The 24,543-nt window shown below is 33.3% G+C and overlaps 2 protein-coding genes across 2 annotated transcripts; one reads left to right on the top strand and one right to left on the bottom strand.

The window, feature by feature from the left end:
• Positions 1–844: 844 nt before the first annotated feature.
• Positions 845–15,561, bottom strand: LOC132552520 (leucine-rich repeat and WD repeat-containing protein 1-like). Its single transcript, XM_060216702.1, has 15 exons — positions 15,482–15,561; positions 14,781–15,009; positions 13,713–13,829; positions 13,088–13,237; positions 11,950–12,492; positions 10,749–10,869; positions 10,337–10,443; positions 9,532–9,736; positions 7,138–7,213; positions 5,355–5,489; positions 4,702–4,820; positions 3,427–3,591; positions 2,050–2,156; positions 1,707–1,775; positions 845–969 (listed from the first exon to the last, which is right to left on the bottom strand). The coding sequence occupies exons 1-15, from the start codon at positions 15,559–15,561 to the stop codon at positions 862–864; spliced, it is 2,331 nt and encodes a 776-aa protein (XP_060072685.1). The 3' UTR covers positions 845–861.
• A 5,071-nt stretch (positions 15,562–20,632) lies between these two features.
• Positions 20,633–24,543, top strand: LOC132552514 (alpha-ketoglutarate-dependent dioxygenase alkB homolog 4-like). The gene is made up of 3 exons (XM_060216697.1): positions 20,633–20,716; positions 22,398–22,610; positions 22,961–24,543. Exons 1-3 carry the CDS (start codon positions 20,633–20,635, stop codon positions 23,462–23,464), a joined length of 801 nt encoding a protein of 266 aa, XP_060072680.1. The 3' UTR covers positions 23,465–24,543.

The following is a 24,543-nucleotide window of genomic DNA, read 5'->3' as shown; positions in this document are numbered from 1 at the left end:
ACATTCTTTCAAACAATATAATAATACCGACAAATTGCAGTGTATTCAAAACATTTACATATAAACAAAGTTTTAGATAGGACTGAATACTAGATCCTCACTACTGATATATACAGTTATCGTTGTTACATATTTACAGCTGGGTTACAGCTTGATACATTGTATTTACAAATAAGTAACAAAGTTTGGCAAATTGTGGTAATAGAGTATCACATAGGTGACATTCATCTCAACAATTTCTACATAAAAACATTTTCATTAACCCTGCTACATATTACCTTAACATATACATCTTGTGTAAGTGATTCTTCCTTGTTAAGCTGTCAGCATGACGCTGATGTAACATATGGCATTTAACATCAGAGACCTGTTATGTTTCCCAGTCCTTATAGACTGGCACAAATCTGCAGATTTCCATAAAGTGCACAAAAAACAGTTGCTTGTATTGCAACTGTCTGTTCAAGATATTGAACATTTTATCACAAGTTTGCAGCACATAAAATTCAGAGTTGTACACTGTGTATTCAGATTCACCTGAGGTCACATGTGTTTGTAGATACACACTGGTCACCTGTTTTGATTGTCACACATCCAGATACACACCAGGTCAGGTGTTTTTCCAGAGCTACTTTTCCAGATTCACACCAAGTCCCATGTGTTCAGATACATGCCAGGTCATGTTTCCAGATGCAAACCATGTCAGGTGTTTTCAGAGCTGCTGTTCCAGATACACACCAAATCACATGATATACACCTAGTTTAAACCTGGTCTGGCATTTCCAGATATATAACTGGTCATGAGTGTCCAGATACACACTAGGTCATGTTTTAACAGTGCTACGTTTCCAGATACACACCAGGTCATGTTTTAACAGTGCTACGTTTCCAGATACACACCAGGTTGTTGTCAGTACCACAAACCATGTAGTCCTTGCTGTGGTTCATGGCTATCGAGTTTATCACAACCGCCTGAAACAAAAGTTACCAAGAAAATAATAAAAATAACATTAAAGGATAAGTCTTCACCTAGCACTTGTTTAATTAAAGCCAATTCAAAAAGGAGACCCTTAACCGTTTAGCTGATATCATTAAAAAAAAGAAAAGAAAAGAAAAGAAAAGAAAAAACAACTTGGACAAGATGTAAATGTAGAAAAAAAAAAAAACAACAACAAAAAATGGAAGGGAAATAACTCTTTCCAAAATTGTAAATCACCATGCAAGTAAGACAAATAAAATTGTATGTATGGCTGTGGTAATGGTGATTTAAGCCTATCAAGCTGTAAAGAAAGCAACTGGTAAAACCGAGAATTGATCTTCTGACAAGATTAAGATTATGAAAACAACAAAGGGCAGTAACTCTCCAAAATACCATGACTTTTTGTCATGGTAATTAAGCCAACCAAATTTGAAAAATATCAGATGAAAACTGAGAGATCTCTTGCCAAATAAATGTTTATGACGGTTGGACAGACAATACCATACTATGATAAATCTCGGGAGAATTTTTGATGGGCAAATAAAAAGGATCTTGATGATCAGTGTAGTAACATCTTATTAGATCTTAGTGCATTCAAAACAAGATGAAAAACTTTTGACGGACAGTGAGTGAAGGAAGGAAAAAGAAAAATCATCAAATGACAAATACATTTCAATTTTTCATTTTCCCGATACAATGTCCAATAAAATACTTGTGTATCCATACATACCTGCTCTGTTAGCAAATCCTTCATACTGTCTGTATGTCTGCCAAGTGTTACTTCTGGCCAATCCAACACCTATACATTACAGAATATGAATGTGTTATTGGAGGAAACCTTTTAAGTAAATGAGGTTGAGTACATCTTTATATATTCGAATCTTTTTTTTTTAAAACTTTTTCATTGCAAAACATCAATAATGAAAGAAAATATTTTCAGTAATTCTATATTTGTATCTATTTCCCCCTTTTATCCCCAATATGTGTTTTCTTTTGCAAATCAGAATTGTTTTCTCCAATCTCTAGAGAAATTAAAACTGTGTTAAATTTGTTTGTATTTGATTACGATTTACCTTTGACTGCTGAAGGGTAGTGTCACATGATATTGGTTTTTCTCCTAAAAATTGATTCAGGTTGTACAGATGAATGGACCCTTTATCATCACCAGCAGCAACCAGACCTGAAAAAGAAGCACACCGAAGGAATTAAAAAAACAATTTATTTTGTTTTAATTTAATTTGGAGTCTGACAAACTTATAATATCTCTGCACGTCTTTGTATATGACATACAATGCACAGTGAGTGATACAACTGAGACTATTAAGTTTATCGGATGGTTACTGAACATTGAAAACAAAACCATCCAACCAGTACAAAGTTTTTGATAAAATCTGATCTCCACAATTCTGAGAGAAACTAATTTTTGAGCTTGTCTACTAAAGGACTGTGATTGGGCACTTTGCTACATTTAGTGCTATGACTATGAAGTGCTGAAAGTATTTTTCATTGATAGAGTCTATATCTATGCATGATTAATAAAGTCTAGTGCTTGTATAATGTTTTCTACAACGGGTAAAAACTTTCTACTGCCGCATTTTGATATAAATCTATTCATAGTAAAGTTATATAAATATGATCTGAAGCTTCGTACATCGTTTCTCGTAGCATGCCAAAAGCAAAATTTTATTTTCGTTTTATTGTCCTTCCATAAAACACATGATCTATAAGTTGGTCAGTAAGAGTAGTGTACACGTGCGGGATGGAACGATGCGAGTACACATGAATATGATTGGTGTTGTTATTACATGATTGTTGGCAAAATGAGTAACATTAAAAGGAGAACTTAGAAATTTTGTTTCTGTTCACAATGCCATTTCAAATAACAGATTAAATTACGCTGTGGTATACCATGCTAGCATAGCTCTACTTAGTTCAACCTTAATCAATGTCAGGAAAATAAAATCGTCAACCTTATTTCGACACTTTGAGTTGAAATTCAGATAACAAGAAATATTTTCAACGGTCTCTTGAATTTTGAGATAACGAGTTTCGACCGTATATTAAAATTTCTTTAATAGTCAGGTTAAGTGCTTTCAGTGTATCAATGGATCAAATATCTCCATCTCTCAAGGAGAACTCTACCTTAAGTTAAATCACAAAGAATCTTATACCTACACAGTAGGGGGACTTGATCCCTATGTTACACAATAGGGAGTCTTTAATCACTACAATTACTTCATATCAGACAGAAACCACACTCAGGGTTATATCACACACCAAATCCTTACCCAAAAATAATAGAGACCAAATATTGCTTTGAAGAATAGTTGACTACATGTGCTTCAAAATATCAGAGCTTTTAATCAGAATATTTGGAAGTAATTTCTTGGTAGTACTGTTCAGATAAGAACACTTCAGTGTATCATAAAGAAAGTTTGTAGGTCAGTTACCTTGAGAAGCAGCCAGGTAAATATAGTCTACTGTGGTACGTGTGTAATTCAGCAGAGCTGTCGGTGTGACTTTAATGCTGCGCGTCTGTCTGCTTGGCTTTTTCATTGGAATACACGACTTGAGGTCAAACACGGTCAAACAGCTATTACCAACACATTTAGTCACTGTAGAAGAAAAACAAATCAAAATGAAATAGCTTTCAAGGACCACATGTGATAAATATGGTCAAGAGATTGAAAGGGGAGACAAGTCATCGATAACCACAACCAACTAGAAGCTTGTAAATGTAGGAGAGTTAACTCAATTATAACTTTTTCAGTCATGGTCATTAGAGTATACAGAAGACAGTACTTTTTTGTTACTATCAGTTATATGTAGGGGAGAAAAGTCATGTACACTCTTCAGACATTTAGGCATTATGGGTAAAAGTATCCAATAACCAATTAACTTTATGGACAACTCTGAGTCAGACTGGAATGATTTTGCTGTTACTGACGGCAAAGTGCCATACTGACTTGTGCATACACAGTAAAAAGTGTGATGACATGAAAAGATGGACAATTCGTTTAACTTCAACATAGAGTGCAAACGGTAAGCAACTAACTGGCACATCAGAATCAAGTTTGCCCACTGTCAGGGAAGAGCAGGGACAAATTCATTCTATAACCAGCTAATATACTGTTCTTGGTAATGAAATGTAGGAAAGGTCATTTCTCTGTTATGTATTAAGGAAATAGATGTTCATGAAAATCAAATGAAAAGTTTTTTTTTAACATACAATTATACAAAAGCATAGTTTTGCAACAGAAGTGTGATCCTCATATACAAGGAGTAATCCTGTTTATGATTTTTAAGAAACAATTGAAAACTGAAGGAAAAATTGTCTGATAACAATATTCCAAACAGATATTTTTGTACATCAGTTGTGAGTAGGTTTGTTGTCTTAACAACAGCCAGGGTCATTTTGAGTCGGTGCCTCCTTGGCTGATAGCTACTATACTAAACAGTATACTGGATGCCTGTGGTGTGCCATCCTCAGCCCAAGGATGAAACCATGACAACATAGACAGTTTCTCTACTTCCAGAGTAAACTAATACTAGTAAGGAGCACTGAATCACATACCTGGGACCTTCACCAGAGGTTGTGTAAGCTAATGATCTACCGACTAACAAAGTCACTAAATTATTATATCACAAGATGTTCTTGTTTAAAGTATGTACATAAATCTGTGATAAAATTAGACAAGCAATAATCCAGTAACTCTCCAACCTACCAACAAAGTTGTCCGATAGAAGCACAAGACCATCTACAATATCTCCCGTCTTACTGTCATCACTGGAAGTATCACTGTTATCATCTGTTATTGGCAGACATAGCTCCAGATCAGGCTCCCTGAAAAACAGAAGCAAGCATTTTTATTATCATAATATTCATTCTGAACAATTCAAAAAATTTTGAAAGTATGAATAACTGTCAATTTTAGTGATTCTGTTAGCATTATTTACCAAGTTTATCTAGAAAAAGAAACAAGCTGACCATTAAGTAGAAGATTGTAAATTTTCCCACAGAACAATCATTTGTATTTACATCATGTGACCTGTAACACCTGAGGTCAACAGAAGGTTAACTTACAAAGTTTCAAATAGTGTGAATTTTTGTAAATTTGCAGGGTGGATGGCATACATGATCACTGTCTTAAAATAAAAGCTGTATTTTGGCTAGGGATGGGAAAACTTTAAAAAGTCTTCTCCTCACTCTAAAATATAAGCTGTGTATTTCAAGACACCATGTTCTTATTATGTCTGCTGTAATCTATACTAGGTCCTGAACAGACCAGTGATTACCAACACAGGTAATAAAACCACAAGAAAAGAATTGTGAATACAATACAACTAAAGGGTATCAGTTGTAGAAAGATTTACATACTTGCTGACTTTTTGCATGTCTTGGAGTTTCCATAAGTAGCAGGTACTCTCACACCCTGCTAGCAAACTGTTAGTACTCATACTGAGGGCAAGATTCAGTGGGTCTGTTCCTGGAGTAACTAGGCACTTCAGCTTTCTAAAGAGAAAAATAATAATTAGGTCACAAACAGAATCTAGATTATAGGGTCTGAAACAATTTTGCTACTGACTGTTTTTTGAGTTGTGGATGTATGTTTTCACTGCTTTACTGTTTATTAATCTAGGGCCAGTTTTGAGACAGGATTGTTTTGTATTAGCTACTGTCTACTTCACGTGAATTGTTGGCCAGAGTAATTAGGTTAAGTCATCAAATGTTGCCTTATCTAACAATAGCAAATGACAATCTGTGTCTCAGTTTCTGTAGAAAAATCAACTTCCCTGATTATATCACACAACTTAGACATTTACCTGAGAAACACAAACTTCCCTAATTATATCACACAACTTAGACATTTACCTGAGAAACACAAACTTCCCTGATTATATCACACAACTTAGACATTTACCTGAGAAACACAAACTTCCCTAATTATATCACACAACTTAGACATTTACCTGAGAAACACAAACTTCCCTGATTATATCACACAACTTAGATATTTACCTGAGAAACACAAACTTCCCTGATTATATCACACAACTTAGACATTTACCTGAGAAACACAAACTTCCCTGATTATATCACACAACTTAGACATTTACCTGAGAAACACAAACTTCCCTAATTATATCACACAACTTAGACATTTACCTGAGAAACACAAACTTCCCTGATTATATCACACAACTTAGACATTTACCTGAGAAACACAAACTTCCCTGATTATATCACACAACTTAGACATTTACCTGAGAAACACAAACTTCCCTAATTATATCACACAACTTAGACATTTACCTGAGAAACACAAACTTCCCTAATTATATCACACAACTTAGACATTTACCTGAGAAACACAAACTTCCCTGATTATATCACACAACTTAGATCTTTACCTGAGAAACACAAACTTCCCTAATTATATCACACAACTTAGACATTTACCTGAGAAACACAAACTTCCCTAATTATATCACACAACTTAGACATTTACCTGAGAAACACAAACTTCCCTAATTATATCACACAACTTAGACATTTACCTGAGAAACACAAACTTCCCTGATTATATCACACAACTTAGATATTTACCTGAGAAACACAAACTTCCCTAATTATATCACACAACTTAGACATTTACCTGAGAAACACAAACTTCCCTGATTATATCACACAACTTAGACATTTACCTGAGAAACACAAACTTCCCTAATTATATCACACAACTTAGACATTTACCTGAGAAACACAAACTTCCCTAATTATATCACACAACTTAGACATTTACCTGAGAAACACAAACTTCCCTAATTATATCACACAACTTAGACATTTACCTGAGAAACACAAACTTCCCTGATTATATCACACAACTTAGACATTTACCTGAGAAACACAAACTTCCCTAATTATATCACACAACTTAGACATTTACCTGAGAAACACAAACTTCCCTAATTATATCACACAACTTAGACATTTACCTGAGAAACACAAACTTCCCTAATTATATCACACAACTTAGACATTTACCTGAGAAACACAAACACTTCCTAATAGGGATTCAATCACTGACTACGATCTTCAGGTGAGAATGTAATTCACTGACTGAATTCTCTGGAATATCAATGATGTGATTTATTACCTGAAGTTAGTGGAGTAGTCTGAGAGGTTTGGTATCCCGATGTCCCACATGATGATTCTGTTGTCCTTCCCACCACCTGGTAAGAACAAATTATAAGCATTATTACCACATTTACATACTTTTTGATTTCATACCTGACCACACTTAAGCTGTATTTGCATAACCCAGCTGAAACCATCCAGGCTTCACAGAATTATTCCATGAAGACGAACCCTACCTGTACAAGTTGTTCGACATGCTAATTTGACTAAAGCTAAACATGTGCATTTTCAGAATTTCCTGTAAAATATAAAACAATTCACCGGTAGGTTCCATTTATTATGTACTGAATACTGTAACAGTTCCAGAAATATGAGTGCATTGTCTCTATTTATTCAGTTCAAACTAATGATTTTCAGCCAGTTAGTTTCAGACAGGTACAACTAGCATCCTAAAACTGCACATACCAAATGAGAATTTACAAGCTTAAGTCTTGCCTATTGTTAGTTTACAGGTTTAGTCAGTCAAGCCATTTTCACCCCCTATGAGGAAGTGACCTCATACATTCACATATATTATAACTTAAACTGTATTGCTCTCAACTAGATATACAGTTAATAGTCTTTAATATTGATCTAGTAAACAATGAATATTACTGTCAATATAAAATCAAATAGGGAGCTCTATATCAACTTCTCTATAACATCAGCTGACATTTAATTCTATAAGTTAAATTGCATCTATTCCTAAATAACACAAACAAAGGCTAGAAGATTTTTTAAATAATTAAAAATAAATTGATGCAGCAGGCAGTAATTGAACTTTTCCTTCAGGATCCTCAAATATTTCTTCCTAAGCTGTGATGAAATTTTAATTTATAATCATTATCCAGTGACAAGACAAATCCACTACTTCTTCATATATATACCTTCACTAAGGATGTTTATGTTGATGAAATCTTTACTTATGTCCATTATTTTTGCTAATTGTTTGTTTTCTAGGTTATTACTTTAGCTGTTCCCATGATCATTTTGAGGACAAGTCTCCACGTATTAGGTGGTGGCTACATCAACGAACAACATACAGGAGGCTGTGGCGTGCATTCTAGAGCAATATAATGTCAGCAGACAGGTTTTGTTTCACAGCTTCCCAAGAAACAGAAACTGCCATGTCATCCCTTTCATTGAAAAATGGAGGTAGAAATAATTTTATCTCTACTGAATGAAGATTTTTCAACATTTTCTTCTTTCATGTCTGATTAAGTTACTGGAGCATGGAGATTACCAAAATTTTCTCATAATCATTTGGATTGGTGATACACAATGTGTTTTAATTAAGGATATCAATGAATATTTGTTCAGCATGGTGGTATTCAAATAGAAAAATGATATTTGAATATTCATTTTCACAATTGTTAGATATGAACATTTGGAAAATTCATCTGTTCTCTGACAACAAATTGTTCAATTTTCATTCTGAATAGAATTTTGTCAGCTAAATCATCAAGGTATAATTAGTTGTACACCTGTATCATTCATTGTGACACTAATTAGCCTGAGGTCACTCCTATCCAGGTAAGTTTTATTGCACAGCTGATCATTTACATCAGCATTAAGTTAGGTATCACTGTAGGATGTATATAGACTATTTATAAGATACAGGTTATATAAATATCCAATGACATCATCCTGCAGACATTTTAGTTGCCAAGTTGGTGATGAGTACTTTGTGAAGAGTGATGACCCTGTTGGCATGTTAGGAGAGAAAGTCATGACAGATTTCAACAAAAAAAGTGTTTTCAATATAAGTTTTCATTAACGTTTAGTTTGATTTCATGTTGCTCTTGGCCAAAGACATATAGATATTTCATGGTTGAAACAATTCATATTATGAAGTACTATGACAATTATTCTACATAAAAAGTCATACATATTAATAACAATTTTATTTACCAAATTTGGAAATTTGAGGATATATTTGTGTCTTCAAATCTTACCATTTTCTGTGCCATATTTTCTTGTCATCCTATTTTTAAAATGAGTTGTAAGACAAATAAGCCTAGAAATTAATCCTACTCTTACGAAAACCTGTTCAACTTGTTTATGTATTACATTCATTATGTTGAAAACATTGAGTCACTTTTTGTACCATTTTGTACAGCAGTGTGTAATGACTGTGTACTATGTGGAGTGGACATAAAGACAAATATGTGAATACTGAATCTGACAAATATGCAAATAGTAATTTCTATTGAATTGCCATTCCTAGTTTCCACTGATATCATAATACAACACCAATCAAATATCATTTACCTTGCTACTCAAAATAATATTCAATGGTAGTTTTTACACTGTCATACAGGGATTGCAGAGTGAGTGACTTTCAGAACAAAGATGAGAGATCAACAAAACTTACTGAAGAGAATTGTGGAGTAGGTAGGATGGAACACAAGACAGCTGATGTAGCGACGGTGACCCTCAAGTGTGGCATACATCACAAGTTGGGAGGGATGAATTAGTTTAACATCACAAGCATCCCCTGCTACAGCCAGGATGTTAGTGGTCTCTGAAGAGTTGTCCTTGTCGACAGAAATTGTGGTCCATGCCAAGGTGTAGAATGACTAAGGCAAAAAAGAAGATTCCAGTTGATAAATATTAACGAAGTGATCAGGCATTGAAATAGATATCCTCAAACCCCCAGTCCTAAAAACTGTGGTGTTACCGGGAATCTCTCACACAAACCAATGACCACTAAAATCTGATGAGGTGTAAAGCTTGATGTTGAACCAATACATGTCTCCTAATAACTCCTTTTTCATAATCAGTGTCGCAAATAAAGACAGGTATGGACTACACAGTAAGGTATAATATGGAATAGACATGGTATAGACAGTATGGTATAGTATAGAATAGACATGGTATAGACAGTAAGGTACCTATAGTATAGAATAGCATGTTTTACAAATGGTGATTGGATGATCTGACATGAGGAAATCACTTTAGTGGTAGCCACAAAAGATACTACTTTACATCTGATCATGAATTACATTAGCAGTAAAATGTTAGAGAAATGAATATAAACTTAATAAAGTAGTTATCAGCTTCAATTAAAACTTGTTGGCCTGAATGGAAGGATGTAAGGAGTCTTAAGATGTTCATCAAATCAGGTCAGTGTCATAAATATGACTATAAATTATAAATAATTAACATATCCCTCACACCTCTTTTTTGTCTGTGTCCTTGAACCGTCTCATGACCTTGCCTGTTTGACAGTCGACCAGGCAGACAATCTTCCCACCAACTGTAGCCACCAAATTGGTGTGCTCACCTACAATACAGATAAGAGAGACAGGAATAATAAGTGATTATCATTAAGCCTTATCTCAATATAACAGCTTCACTGTATAAATTGTTAAGTGAAATGAGAACTTTTGAGGGGAAATTGGTGCTAAAACTACTGAAGAAATCAACTTGGTTAAGGTAAGAAAGTTTTCTATTGCTTAACATGTGAAAAATGATGAGAAACAGTTAAACATTCAGAAAATTAACCCAAAGATCAGAATTTTTTTTTTTTTTTTTTTTTTTTTACTATGTTTGGTGTCCTCGGTATGAAGGAATTACCTGCAAACTTACCAGGACAGTTAGGTTTTGGTTCAAAAGCACATCGCCACACCTTGGTGTTATCATCTGAAGGACCATCTTCATCAGAGTGGCATCGTACGAAATAGGTTGGATCATAGTCAGGAACAGGTGGCTGTAATCAGGACAGACAGTATAGCAGAGGTTTTAAACCAAACAATGATCTTAACAGTGAACAGAACACCCAATCTACAGTCTACTTATTGTACAGACAACTAACAGAGTAATCAGTCACCTTACTGCCAGGCTACCAAATAGGATGTTGTTACCTTAGAGAAGCTTACAGAATAGCCAGTTACCTTACTGCCAGTCTAGCAAATAGGATGTTGTTACCTTAGAGAAGTTTACAGAATAGCCAGTTATCTTACAGCCAGTCTAGAGAATAGCCAGTTACCTTGGAGACAATTTTACAGAATAGCCTGTTACCTTAGAGACAAGTTTACAGAATAGCCAGTTACCTTAGAGACAAGTTGACAGAATAGCCAGTTACCTTAGAGACAAGTTTACAGAATAGCCAGTTACCTAAGAGACAAGTTTATAGAATAGCCAGTTACCTTAGAGACAAGTTAAGAATAGCCAGTTACCCTAGTGACAAGTTTACAGAATAGCCAGTTACCTTAGAGACAAGTTTACAGAACAGCCAGTTACCTTAGAGACAAGCTTACAGAATAACAAGTTTTCTGATGACTTCTCTAAATAATATTACAGTAAAGAAGGATATCTTGGTTGTGGTAATATTATGGGATACCAGGTGCCTAACATGACAGCGCAAAAATTTAACACACTAAACCATAACTTTGTTGTATTGAAAAAAAATGTAGGTTTGCTAATACCTGTACTTGCTATTCCTCATTAAATCACAAAACTAATTACCTTTTTATTTTATACAAAAGAGGTCAGTTTAAGGTTCTCAGACTTTCAGTTATACCAGTAATTCTTTGAAGACTATCACTGCATTTTTTAAACCCAAAATAAAATGTATGATTTTGATTAAAGAATGCTTTATTGACATTCTGTCAGCAGACTACTGAGTACCAACCAGAGACGGATCAACCATTATACAATGGACTGGTATATTTGCCACATGTGTCACACACTTAAATAAAACCAACCTGTTCAAGTGGAAAAACATTTAACAACACTAAAGTATTCCAATTTACAGTGGTCAAAGAGTAAACACAGTATAGCTACCTACCAGTTGATCTATGTGTAATTCCTTGAGGGAGGTATATTTAGGAGATGACAAGTGACCAGTCTGGGTTTTGTAAGACTTGGTCTTATGTTTACATTCTGACTCTGGGGTCAATGAGCGTCTGCGTTTCCTTCCTCTGTCCTGAGTTTTTTTGTTGGATGCCGGCGACTTTGGACTGAACTTAGGTGATGACAATTGTCCAGTCTCTGTTCTGAAAGACTTTGCTCTCGGTTTGGATACTGATCCTGGACTGGAATCCCTACGACGCTTCTTACCCTTCCCTTCCGCCTTTGGTGTCTTGTCTGGAGTTTTAGAGCAGTCAGCATTGGGTACCCCACTTCTAGGTGTAGGTGGTTTTAATGGTGGTGTGTCCATGAGTCGTCTGTTAGGCACAGGGGTGCGAGAGCTTTGACGTACAGGTGTAGTCTCAGGTGAATGGAGGTCATTCAGACGAGCGCTGCGTGGCGTCCCTGGTAAGGAATGGGTAGACTTGTAAATTGACATATTCTTGGCAGACTCCACCATTTCCTTGGCTAGCTTCTCCAGCTTCAATACAATGAAAATTTTACAGTTATTTGTCATCCTTTCATTTGTTTTCCTAAATAGTTTCTATTCACGACTGTCACAACTGTACATAAAATATATGAATTAACAATGTTGTCTATGACACTACAGCTGTTATCCTGTACTATGTACACAAAGGTTTGGAAGTTTGTAGACATATAAAATGTCCCAAGAATGATATGATATTGTGACAATTATTTCTTGATTTACCCCCCAAAAATACATAATGCATATCATTTATTCAAACATATTTCATTTGCCTTAAAATGACAAAAAAACATGGCTGAATTTTTTTTAACTTTATAAGTCCTCTCCTAATATATATATACATTAAACATATATCATAGTTGTGTTTTTTCTTCTTCAATATTTCAATTCCTACTTTAAATCAAATTGAATTACTTTGAACTGATGTGCTTCTCTGTACCCTAAAATACTCTAGATAATAGATTATCTAGGTTTTTACACAAACATATATAGGTGAGTGACCTAGAGAGAAATATCAGAAAATGGCTCTATTTTTAAGATGATGATGACTACAAACAATCCAGTGAAGTCATCGCAACTGCTTTCTTACCATATACTTTTCAAACTTGGAATCTGCATTTTTGAGTAGACCATCTCCTCTCAAGGTAACAATGAATTCTTCAGTCACCTTGTCCACTTCCTCTTCAGGGATACCAGTGGCATATGGTTCAGCAAATAGCACCTCCCATTTGGCCTTGACCTGTAATGTCAATGTCAAGGTCAACTACGTATTCAACCATAGACAGAATTGATGTTCATGATATACAGTCTACTGTCTATAATGTACAACAATGTGTATTGTACACATAGTACACACAACTAGATACACCATACCAGTGACATATTAAAGGGGTATACCATCTTAGTTTGCCAATGGTCCATCCACTGGTACTTTCCACATTGAGACAGATTTACAAAATCCACTTCACTAGTTCTTTACCAAAGATAATTCTGTAAGTTTTCATATTTCATCACAATCTAAATAAGCTGAAATTGTAAGAGTTTAGTTTAGTACTGAAATAAATCAAAATGACACAAACCATTTGTAATGATTAAAAGGGTAAAGGCCGACATCAGTCTATACTCTTTACTCAGTGTTTAATCTTGATTGTCAGATGCATGTCAAATTAGAGCAATATTTTTACCTACTTACTAACGACTATCTATCAGCTCACCTGTATCTCAAATTTACTGCGTATCTGTCTAACGACCTGTGAAAGTGAACTTGACCTCTGGTCATCTATATGGGTCAGATTGGAGTTCTCTACCATGGCAACCAGGCGGTCAGATTTCTAAAGAAAACAAAAAATAACATTAACATTGTTGGAATTTTACCAAAACTATTTTCTTCCCTTGACTACAAGGTCAATTAAAACTTTATACAGCAAAACCTGATATACCACCCCTTTCCATCCAATGAGATTTCAGTTGTACATAAAGCTTTTGATTCTTGAGAACAGTCATGACATCAATGTTTGTTTACTGCACATGGCACTTGCTAATGCCAACAACTACTATATACTTGACATGTTGCTCTAATTAAATACATTTTCTTACATTAATTAGTGAATGACCAGCACATGATATAGAAACCAAAGTCCTGCAAATTAACTTCTAACTTTAGCCCTGAGCATGTGTATAAATCAGCTGAAACAAAATACAGACTTACATCAGTGTATCTATAGACTTTAAGTGATTATTAATCACCAATTGGTAAGTATATATTGTATCTGTTCATCATACAAATGTTTCCCTCGATGGGCTGAGATTTGATATGAGAAACAAAAAGTGTAATTCAAAAAATAAAGATAAAAAAATCTTTCCGGTTTATCTCCATTTTTTGAAGGAAAGTTTTAGTTTTCAAAATAAGTCCACTTTTTTATTGTAATGTTATATACACACAGACAAATTTGTTACATTTTTAGTTGAATATGTTCAGCTGTCATTTTTGAGAATCCTAGAAATTTTTTAATTCACAAACTGCAGCATCAAATTGAAAAAGTGATTTATCTGCTGTACATATTTTCATAGAAAAATAAGTAAAAAAGAATTGCTTCATAATGCAAGCATTCTTTCTCCAAGTTTTGTTTTTTAATCTTAAATTTCTGATCAAGAAATACTAACATGAAACAATTTGATCAGAAACAAAGAAATATGTCCATAATGTATCACTATAACATATTTTTAGAGCAGATTTAATTCTCTGTTTGACAATAAGAATGGTTTTTTAAATGATGACATACCCCTAGATCATGATTGCCAGCAATGTAAAGTGACGTTAGCTGTGGAAAGTTCTTTCCAAATGATACAGAACTCAATTCATTGTCAGAGATGTCCAGTGTTGTTAGTGAAGGAAGTAGAAGGTTGTCGGGGATACTGCAGATGTTGTTGTTGGACAGGTCAAGAGTTGTCAAGGTCACCAGCTTGTTCATGACTGTAGGATCCAAATGGGTGAGGTCCTTGTCGGAGAGACTTAAAAATAAACAAAATCGAAAAATAAAGAATGGAGTGAATATCAGTGTTTTCTTCTGTTTTTTCATTCGTCTTTTTTTCATTTTCTATATTTGTCTACATTTATCCCTGGAGTAACACCATATATCTGCCCAAAAAACAGCAGAGTCATGAGAAGTAGACAGAGGAATGCTTCTTCATGGTGTATACATATACAACAACTGAATTAACTTATCAATATGATAGAACAGAAGGGATATCACCAGTGTTGTAAATCAAATGGAATGTTGATAGATTAGTAACAATTACAGCATAAAATTTGTATAGCTTGTTGTCATAGAGATTTACGTTTCAATCTGTCTGTTCATAGCTCAAATCTATACAATCTTTGAAGAAAAATATTAAGATATTGAATTCAAATTTTAATAACACTTACAAAGTTTTAAATGACTGGACACTGAATTCTAATATTCTAACTTGATTATATACTTACTTAAGACTTTTGATTTTTGACAATGCTAGTCCATTTCCAGCCTTCCGTATCATAGCCTCAGACACCGTCACATTTGCCATCGTGACCTGTAAAAAGAATGATAAATTATTTTGTATCAATCCATTCTTCATCTACTTTGATATTGTGTATATATATAATATCAGATCAGTGGATTAATGTCTGATCCATCATGTAAATTTCATTATATACAAGAGTGTAGGTGTTTCATGCAGAATAATATCAGTGTCTTTACACATGATGTTAAAATTTCTAATGGAAAAAGACAAAATATTGATTATGAAACTATTTGCTATAGGACTGAGTTTCAGGACCTGAGGAAACCATGGCACAATTATGATAAAAATGTTTTTATCATGGATAGAAAGAATATATAAAGAAGTTGATGGGAATGAGTTTCAGGACCTGAGGAAACCATGGCCTTTGAACAGTAGACACTGACAAAATTATGATAAAAAACAACTATGATAAAAAAGTTGTTATCTGGTTACGTAAGAATAGATAAACAAGTCAATGGTGTCACATGGTGGACTATAGAATTTACATAAATGTGCCCTCCTCATATAATGATTGTACTAGATAGATAATATCTGAATGGTTTGAAGGCAAATAGTGTCATTCTACATTTATGTTATCTAGATGATATAAACATGTTCACTTTTGATGATGGAAGGATTGCTATGGGCTAAAAACGACAGCTCTTTTTTAACTGATCCGAAAAATGACCTAATGTACATATAACAAGCATTTAAAATAGAAAACAAGAATCGTAAGGGGTCAGTCTGTTTGAGATATCCATCACATTATTAATTGTGACACACTTTTACATAATCTTTGATCATATCTCTGTATACTCACAGTGCTATTAAAGTGTAACGTTTAAATATGATATTTGGTGATTAACAAATAACAAAATATATCCTATAGACAGACATATATACACCTAGTAAATATTCTGTTCAATTGTTTAGATCTATAGGAAATATTTCTCAGTTTTACTTACACAGTAATTCAACAATTAGTTGCTACTAAAATCATTTATACCACCATCCATTTTCCAACAGATATTTAGATATCAGCATTCAAATCCCAATATACACAGCATTTGGAATATGTGATTAAGAACGTTTTGAGAAAACTTTAATTTGATAATTATGCAAAGATAACATTATACCATACTAAAGTTAAGTGGTATCTACTGAGAGATATTTGATGAGGATATTGAAAAAATAATAAGAATAATTAATAGAAGTTGGCCCCAGTGAATATACAAGTTCAGATGGCTGTCACCAAAAACAAATGTTACTAGCCTTACAGTAATAGCAGATATATTTACAGGTTTAGTGTGGTGTTGCATATGTAATGTATGCTTTTCTTATCATTAAACCACAGCCAGAATGCATTCATTTTCAAGTATGGGGCGTGACGATTTACCCAAATACACCCCAATCTTTCACAAATATACCCAAATAAAGCCAAATCTTACCCCAATATACCCAAATTAAGCCAAATTTTACCCAAATATACCCACTATCTACTCAAATAAAGCCAAATTGATTTACAGGAACGTGCCGTAACGGACTCTGTATTATCAGTTTATTATTATTATTAAGGGGATTAATGTCCTCTATTATGGCCTTTAGGCCTTTCTGAGGACGAGAAAAGATAGGAGGGAATAGAAGGGGGAAAAGCATGTAGTGAGAGGAAGGGAAGGGGAATATAGGAGAGAGGGGGTTGAGTCGCCTGTACCTAACACCTAACCTAAGCACGGCATTATCAGGGACGTATATCTGTTATATATACGTTCCTGGTATTATATTTTATTACTAATAAATGATATACACATGATCAAATAGACTATCTTTGTCTAATTTTAGCTTCCATTTACTACATTCTGTAATACCATATAGGCTAATGGGCAAAAACGGACAAAAATGAAGCGGGAACGAATTTGGGTAAATCATCGCGCTGCATTTGAAAGCTCAATGTTTCGTCTCAATATAACTTTTACATGTTTACAGTCTTATCATGAAACAATGATTTTAAATGGAGCCATATGTTACAAAGAATGATTTTTCGCCCATTGTCTTGATTTTTTCTCAGATACAATAACTTTTACTTTATGTATATAAATAGATCAATTTCTCTTCAATATTTGGGTAAAATTAAATACATTAGGGTGCTAATGTTAATCTTTAAAATTTTCAATTGGGTGATTATTTTTTGAAATGGAAGATATCCAGAGGCTAAATTCAAATAAATTCAAATTTATAAATAAGATTACTTATCTACATGTACTGGCAAGGTTTCTGTTGTAGTTTTCTATGAAATGTATATAATTATCCATGGAAAAATCATTAGGAATTATGTGAAATTTCAAAGTGATACTCGAACTTCTTACTGATAAAATACACCAAACTTCTTATAAATAAAAAATACACCAGACTTCTTATAAATAAAAAATACACCAAACTTCTTACAAATAAAAAATACACCAGACTTCTTATTGATAAAAATACACCAAATCTCTTATTGATAAAAATACACCAAATCTCTTATTGAAAAAAATACACCAAATCTCTTATTGATAAAAATACACCAAATCTCTTATTGATAAAAATACACCAAATCTCTTATTGATAAAAATACACCAGACTTCTTACAAATAAAAAATACACCAAACTTCTTACAAATAAAAAATACACCAGACTTCTTATTGATAAAAATACACCAAATCTCTTATTGATAAAAATACACCAAATCTCTTATTGATAAAAATACACCAAATCTCTTATTGATAAAAATACACCAAATCTCTTATTGATAAAAATGCACCAGACTTCTTATTGATAAAAATACACCAAATCTCTTATTGATAAAAATACACCAAATCTCTTATTGATAAAAATGCACCAGACTTCTTATTGATAAAAATACACCAAATCTCTTATTGATAAAAATACACCAAATCTCTTATTGATAAAAATGCACCAGACTTCTTATTGATAAAAATACACCAAATCTCTTATTGATAAAAATACACCAAATCTCTTATTGATAAAAATACACCAAATCTCTTATTGATAAAAATACACCAAATCTCTTATTGATAAAAATGTACCAGACTTCTTATTGATAAAAATACACCAAATCTTATTGATAAAAATACACCAAATCTATTGTTGATAATAGTACACCAAATGTCTTATTGTTAAAATTGCACCAAACTTGCTTTATAAATCGACATTCAGAAAGTCCTAACATAAATATATTGTTTGGTTTCTATATTCCATCTTCATTCATAATAAATCATTTTGTAAAGTGAAATTGAGTGATTTTCATTGTGGATTTTCTTAAACATACAATATTTTTAGGATGTAATATTAGATCACTGAAGTGAAGTTACCCCTCCATTGTGTTTAAAATAAAAAAATGGTTTTGGACCTTCATTCTTCACATAAAATACTTTTGATAAATGACTTCTGTTATTTTTTTGATTTTTTTTTTTTTTGTTGCTTTTGAAATATCTTTTGAAATTTTATAAACCTTGAAAAAATATTACTTATTTACCTCTGTATGTTGACAAGTCAGCTCCAGGAGTTCCAAATATACAGCACTAATAACTACCTCCCAGCTTGTCACCAAAAACTCTGGTTCAATCTGATGGAAGCTGTGAAGTAAAATGACACTTATTTCTGCAAATTGTGTTTTGTATACACAATGTAATCAACAGCTGGTCAGCCTATCAAACATCAAAGAAAAGAACAGGTCAAGGCTGACTTCCCACAATCATCCATCCATGACACAGTAGAATTGAAAGGCTATAGGGGACAGGGAAAAGGCCCTGGAGGGACAGGGTACCCTGTGTTGGTTTAACACTTAGGACAATGGTCATAACAACAACAAGTTTGACTTATTAAGTAAACTTACAAGCCATGAAAAGTGAGAAATTGCTTTTATCTCAAAATCTTACATCAAATCATTTGTATTCAATAGTATCAAAACAAAATACGATTAATAAATTTCATACTTCAACAAAGTAATTACCCAACACTTTTGACACTTCAGGTTCTAAACCTGTAATTTGTTTTTGTTTTGAATGAATTGGTTTGGTAAAATAAGTAAAGTAAATCAGACAGATATTGTCCACAATTAGAAACAATTAACTTTCCAGTGGATAAATGTCAAAATAATGTTTTTTAACCAAATTTAATCAAACAATTAACTGAATTATTGGAAATTTAAATGTCATTAATCCGGAAATAAGACAATTCTAACAATCAAGCATAAGTGGCATTTAAAAACACTACAGTAATTAGTATAATTTTACATGTTGATTGTAAAGGGAAGCTACTTGCTATATAAGATGTTCGAAAACTGCATGCATATATATCACAGTTTTAAAAAATCACAAGGAGTGCAGAGGTCTGCTCAAATTGCCAGCATGATGTGTCAACCAAAAACATCACTACATAAACTGATTTAAGGATCTAAGGTCTTTTGATTTAGCAGTCTTGTCAGTTTTAAAATACTGATTTAATATATAATATATATATATTCATGTCGGGATCATGATTTATTACCATTAAAGAGGAGAAGAAATGTTGGTAAAATTTCAAACAGTGGAATTAATAACAAAGGAGTGATTTAGCCTATTTGTCAAATTGCATGAATCGCTAAGGACAGTAAGGTGAGCAACCTATGAGCCATTTGCATAGCATAAAAACGTCCAACTACCCCTCTGCAGCGCAACTGTTATGACAGCTTTTCGCTACATTTTAGTCAAAATAAGTTTTTTTTGTAAGTGAGAAAATAGAATCAATTTGTAAGATTATCGTCATCGGATTACCTTGTTTACTTCACACTTTTCCCGCGAAATCACCATGCTGCCGGATGTTTTTCGGGGTATGGTAAGATAAGAAACGATAAAGCGGAATGCAAGCAAGAAAATCACAAGATCACTAAAATCAAATATCCACCATTATATAATATAATTTCTTTAACATTTCATACATATTTCAAATTTTGTAATATGTTTGAAAAAAATATATATAATATATCAAGAATATAATAATGTTACGTGTTCCGCCTCGAACTTTATACTAACCGGAAGTTGCATATGATGTAAATAACATGGAGACGTGCGGATGTAAAGGCATACGCACATGTGTTATTTGTGAGGGACAGGGGAAGCTACCAGTAGGATCAGAACAAAGGGTAATTATATTATTACAAAATAGTCCCTACCTTTTCACACAGACAACAATTCATCTAAACTGTTGTACACCGTGACAGCTTGTCTTGCTACACTACTGATCATGTACCTGTGATGCAATCAGTGTGCAAGTATATCGACAGACCAGGCTAGTGCCTGTGAGCTGTTGATAACTCCTTCCAACGTTTTTTCAACCATCTATCAGACTATGGCCCATCGACTAGATCTTGATTAGGTGTACAAGTGGTAGATTGTTTAAAAATTCCGTGAACTATTTCCAAACATCTGAATAAACAGATGTTACATGCAATGATTTAAGTGCTCAGATAGAGTCATTCCAGGTAGTCGATGGTTTCAAGAGATTAAGATTGATGAAGACTTGAGAGGATTATTTAATTGTGTGATATGAAGTCCTATGCTAGTTTGGTATTGTCAATAAAGCAGAAGACACATACTCTCCAGGAACACATGGTCTTAAAGTTCTTAAACTTTTTCAGGGTTCACAATGTAAATCTTTCTTTTGTTTGTATCTGAGTTTGAATCAAGATACTTTTCCAATGTCTTAATGCATTGCTGTGAAATTGAATACATTGTATTACAAAATGAGCCAACCAAGTGTCTAGTTCTGTCAACTTGCTTATTTAAATGGCTACTAGAATGTATGCAGTTCAAGCCTTAGAATTTCTGACACAATGATGAGTGCCACAAATCAACTTTGAATTAAGAAAATACCAAAAAAGATATTATCTTGATGTACTATTGATTCTAAGCTGATGTTTAAAAGTCAATGATATGTCAGAATTATTTGTCAGACTATGTAAATATGACTATATGGTTGGAGATATCCCAGAAGCAGACTTCTGGACAATGTGTACTGTAACATGGGGACAGTTAAATGTTACATATGAAAATAAAGATACTAATATCTTATATCTGACTATGCCACCGACTAGATCCGACTATTTTCAATAATTTTGAAAATCAATAAAATGTTTGTAATGTTTTCTATTTAAATGATCATACTGATTTAAAGTTACAAGATAAAAATGGTGTAATTGAAAAATAAGTGAGAGTAATCACAGTTATGTTTGGTAAAGTAATTGATGGTAATTGATAACATGGGAATATGTTAGGTAATTTAATAAGAATAATCTATTACAAGAAATTAACCCAAATAATTAATTAATAATCAATTACATTGTGGTATAATTGTGGCCATGTCTAAAATTACAGCACATAAATCTCAACACATCAGTTTGTTGGACAGTATAATGTTTTTACATGTTACTGTGCTGTACTCGATGGTTGATTGTATTCTTTTACTGCAGCACTTTGTTGCCTGCTTATTGCACATCAGTTATAAATGTTTAAAAAAAAAATTAAAACCTTCATTCCACATCTTCTTAGACAGGATTTTGTTCTATCACTTATATCTTATTGATTGTAAATTAATTGAAATTGAGTAATTACCAGATAATATTACCAACAAAACATTTGTTATTTAGATTGCATGGTTTATTGATTGTAGGATTTCACATGTTAATGAGTCTAATGAGCTTTAAATGGCGAAATGTTAGATTTCAAAACATTCTTATCATGAAATATGAAATTGAATAATTATCTTCCTTTAAACATACCTCATCCCAGCTAGGATTTACCAGTACTGTTTTATACTGTTTGTAGGGTGAATGTACCTACTACTGTGAATTCTGTGGTAAGGCATGGTCAGACAGCAGTTCACCATGGAAACATCATCCTGATCACCATGGTACCCCTGTAGAATTTCCAGGAATAAAAATCATCCAGAATTTTGTCTCTGAAGAGGAAGAAAAACATATAAGTGAGGAAATATACAGAGTTCCATTTGCTGTTTCTCAGTCTGGAAGAAGAAAACAGGTTTGTATATTTTAATACAATGAATACATACCTGGTACTGCTTATGATATCCCAGCCAAGGAGAATGAAACTAATTTACTGTGTTGTAGATTCTTCTTTTTGTCATCTGACTTAGAACTTGTATATTAAAATGGTCATCTGAAGCAGAGTACCCACCATCTTCTAGATTTGTTTCATCATAAAATTGCAATGTTTTAAGTGGTGATGTATAATATCTGAAAGAGTACAATGATGATGGTGGTTACAAGGATAAATTACATCTTGTGAACAAATGTCACGTGATACAGATTTTTATAACTGAATCTTTTCTATTATCAGTTACCTAACTACAAACTGTTTCTTTTATTTAGGATTATGGGCCGAAAGTGAATTTTAAGAAGAAAAAGTTGAAGTGTGATGTATTTACTGGATTACCAAGCTTCAGTGAACTGCTGTACCGACGGATGAAGGAAGTGAAAGAGCTTAAAGACTTTACACCTGTAGAGCTATGCAACCTGGAGTACTCTCCCCTTAGAGGTTCTGCCATTGATCCCCACTTTGATGATTTCTGGTTGTGGGGTGAGAGACTTGTGACCCTGAATTTGTTGTCAGACACTTTTCTTTACTTTGTTAAGGATGGTGAGGATATGGAGGTAAAGGTGCCACTCTATCAGAGATCTTTAATCATTGTGTATGGACAGGCACGGCACATCTGGAAACATGGCATACACAGGGAGGACATCACAGAAGACCGGATTGCCATCACACTTAGAGAGTTGTCTGACGAGTTTCAAAAAGATGACAAATTAACAGATATAGGACAAAAACTTAAAGATGTAGCACTGAGTTTTCAAGGACAAATGGTTGGTTCCTAATACAATATATATTTGTAAGTGATCTCTGTGTGATTGTGATATAAAAAGAAAAAGATTTTAGTTAAGAAAATTTGAATATGATCTTCTTTAATAAATTATGAATTGTAAAATTTTAGCAAGGGTATGAGTAAGAGGATTTTGACTAGAACAGGTCTGTAGAAAGTGAAACAAAATGTTGTCACCACAGGGACCATTGACATGGGGATTGACATGTAGATTGATATCACTTTTCTCATAAAATTCTAATAAAAATTTAGTTAAAAGAATGAAATTATCTCCCTTGATAGAGGCTGGAAATGCAGAAGTAATGATATTATTAGTATTACTTCAAATTAGTTTTGCCTTGCTAGTGGGTGAGACAGGTCTTCTATACCTCTTCACCCAAATGGTGAGACCTAACTTAGGTTTTGATTTATCTCCATGAAGGAAAATTGTCTCACATATGTTATTGTTGTATTATGGTAATATCACATTCACACTACACTATTTACACAAAGAGTTATAGGAATTGTCGGTCACGTCTGTAAAATTTGGAAGGGTAATACATGTACATTTACAAACAAATCTTGACCATTGATCTTTTCGACAGATCCTGTCCTTTATAAGATGTCTCCTCCTTTTTTATCCTGTCTGCTTATCAACACATTGCCAATCAAAAATGTTCTTAAATAATTTACTTGTAAAACTAAAAATGTTTTTCCAATGCTCTTCATCCAAAAATATATATTTAGTCAATTAGTGAATAAATATTTTTTTTTTTGCAGAATTAACATGTTATAAATGGATGAATAATTGTGTGATCTGTTTTTTTCCGGTCAGGTTCTTTACAATAAGATAAAATTAACATATATGAAAGGGTAATTCCTCCCGTTATTCTTCTCAAGATTTAGTTTCTTGTCAATAAGAGTTGTCTCCCCTCCCATATAATCAGTGAAAGGGGAGCGGAATGGATAAGAATGGGTGTGTTCACTGACTATTTGACTCTGATTACAGGATGGCAGCTCTTACATTGGGTGGTCATTAAATAAAATAAGTATTAACGCATGAAAATGAACAATAAAGTCTTAAGAACTTCAAAA

This window comes from Ylistrum balloti, unplaced genomic scaffold (genome assembly GCF_031769215.1).
Source record: "Ylistrum balloti isolate Yb309-2 unplaced genomic scaffold, AGI_CSIRO_Ybal_v1 Utg370252, whole genome shotgun sequence".
Classification (NCBI taxonomy): domain Eukaryota; kingdom Metazoa; phylum Mollusca; class Bivalvia; order Pectinida; family Pectinidae; genus Ylistrum; species Ylistrum balloti.
The sequence above is the reverse complement of the archived record's forward strand: the minus strand, read 5'-3'. Positions and strand labels throughout refer to the sequence as shown.

Excerpts from the sequence above, each read along its gene's own strand:
- LOC132552520 (XM_060216702.1), bottom strand. The coding sequence starts at position 15,561 with ATGGCAAATGTGACGGTGTCTGAGGCTATGATACGGAAGGCTGGAAAT. Across the intron at positions 13,830-14,780 it reads CTGGCAATCATGATCTAGGG|AAATCTGACCGCCTGGTTGC; the intron begins GTATGTCATCAT and ends TGTTTTCTTTAG. Across the intron at positions 13,238-13,712 it reads GCAGTAAATTTGAGATACAG|GTCAAGGCCAAATGGGAGGT; the intron begins GTGAGCTGATAG and ends TTGACATTACAG.
- LOC132552514 (XM_060216697.1), top strand. The coding sequence starts at position 20,633 with ATGGAGACGTGCGGATGTAAAGGCATACGCACATGTGTTATTTGTGAG. Across the intron at positions 20,717-22,397 it reads CAGTAGGATCAGAACAAAGG|GGTGAATGTACCTACTACTG; the intron begins GTAATTATATTA and ends TACTGTTTGTAG. Across the intron at positions 22,611-22,960 it reads AGTCTGGAAGAAGAAAACAG|GATTATGGGCCGAAAGTGAA; the intron begins GTTTGTATATTT and ends TCTTTTATTTAG.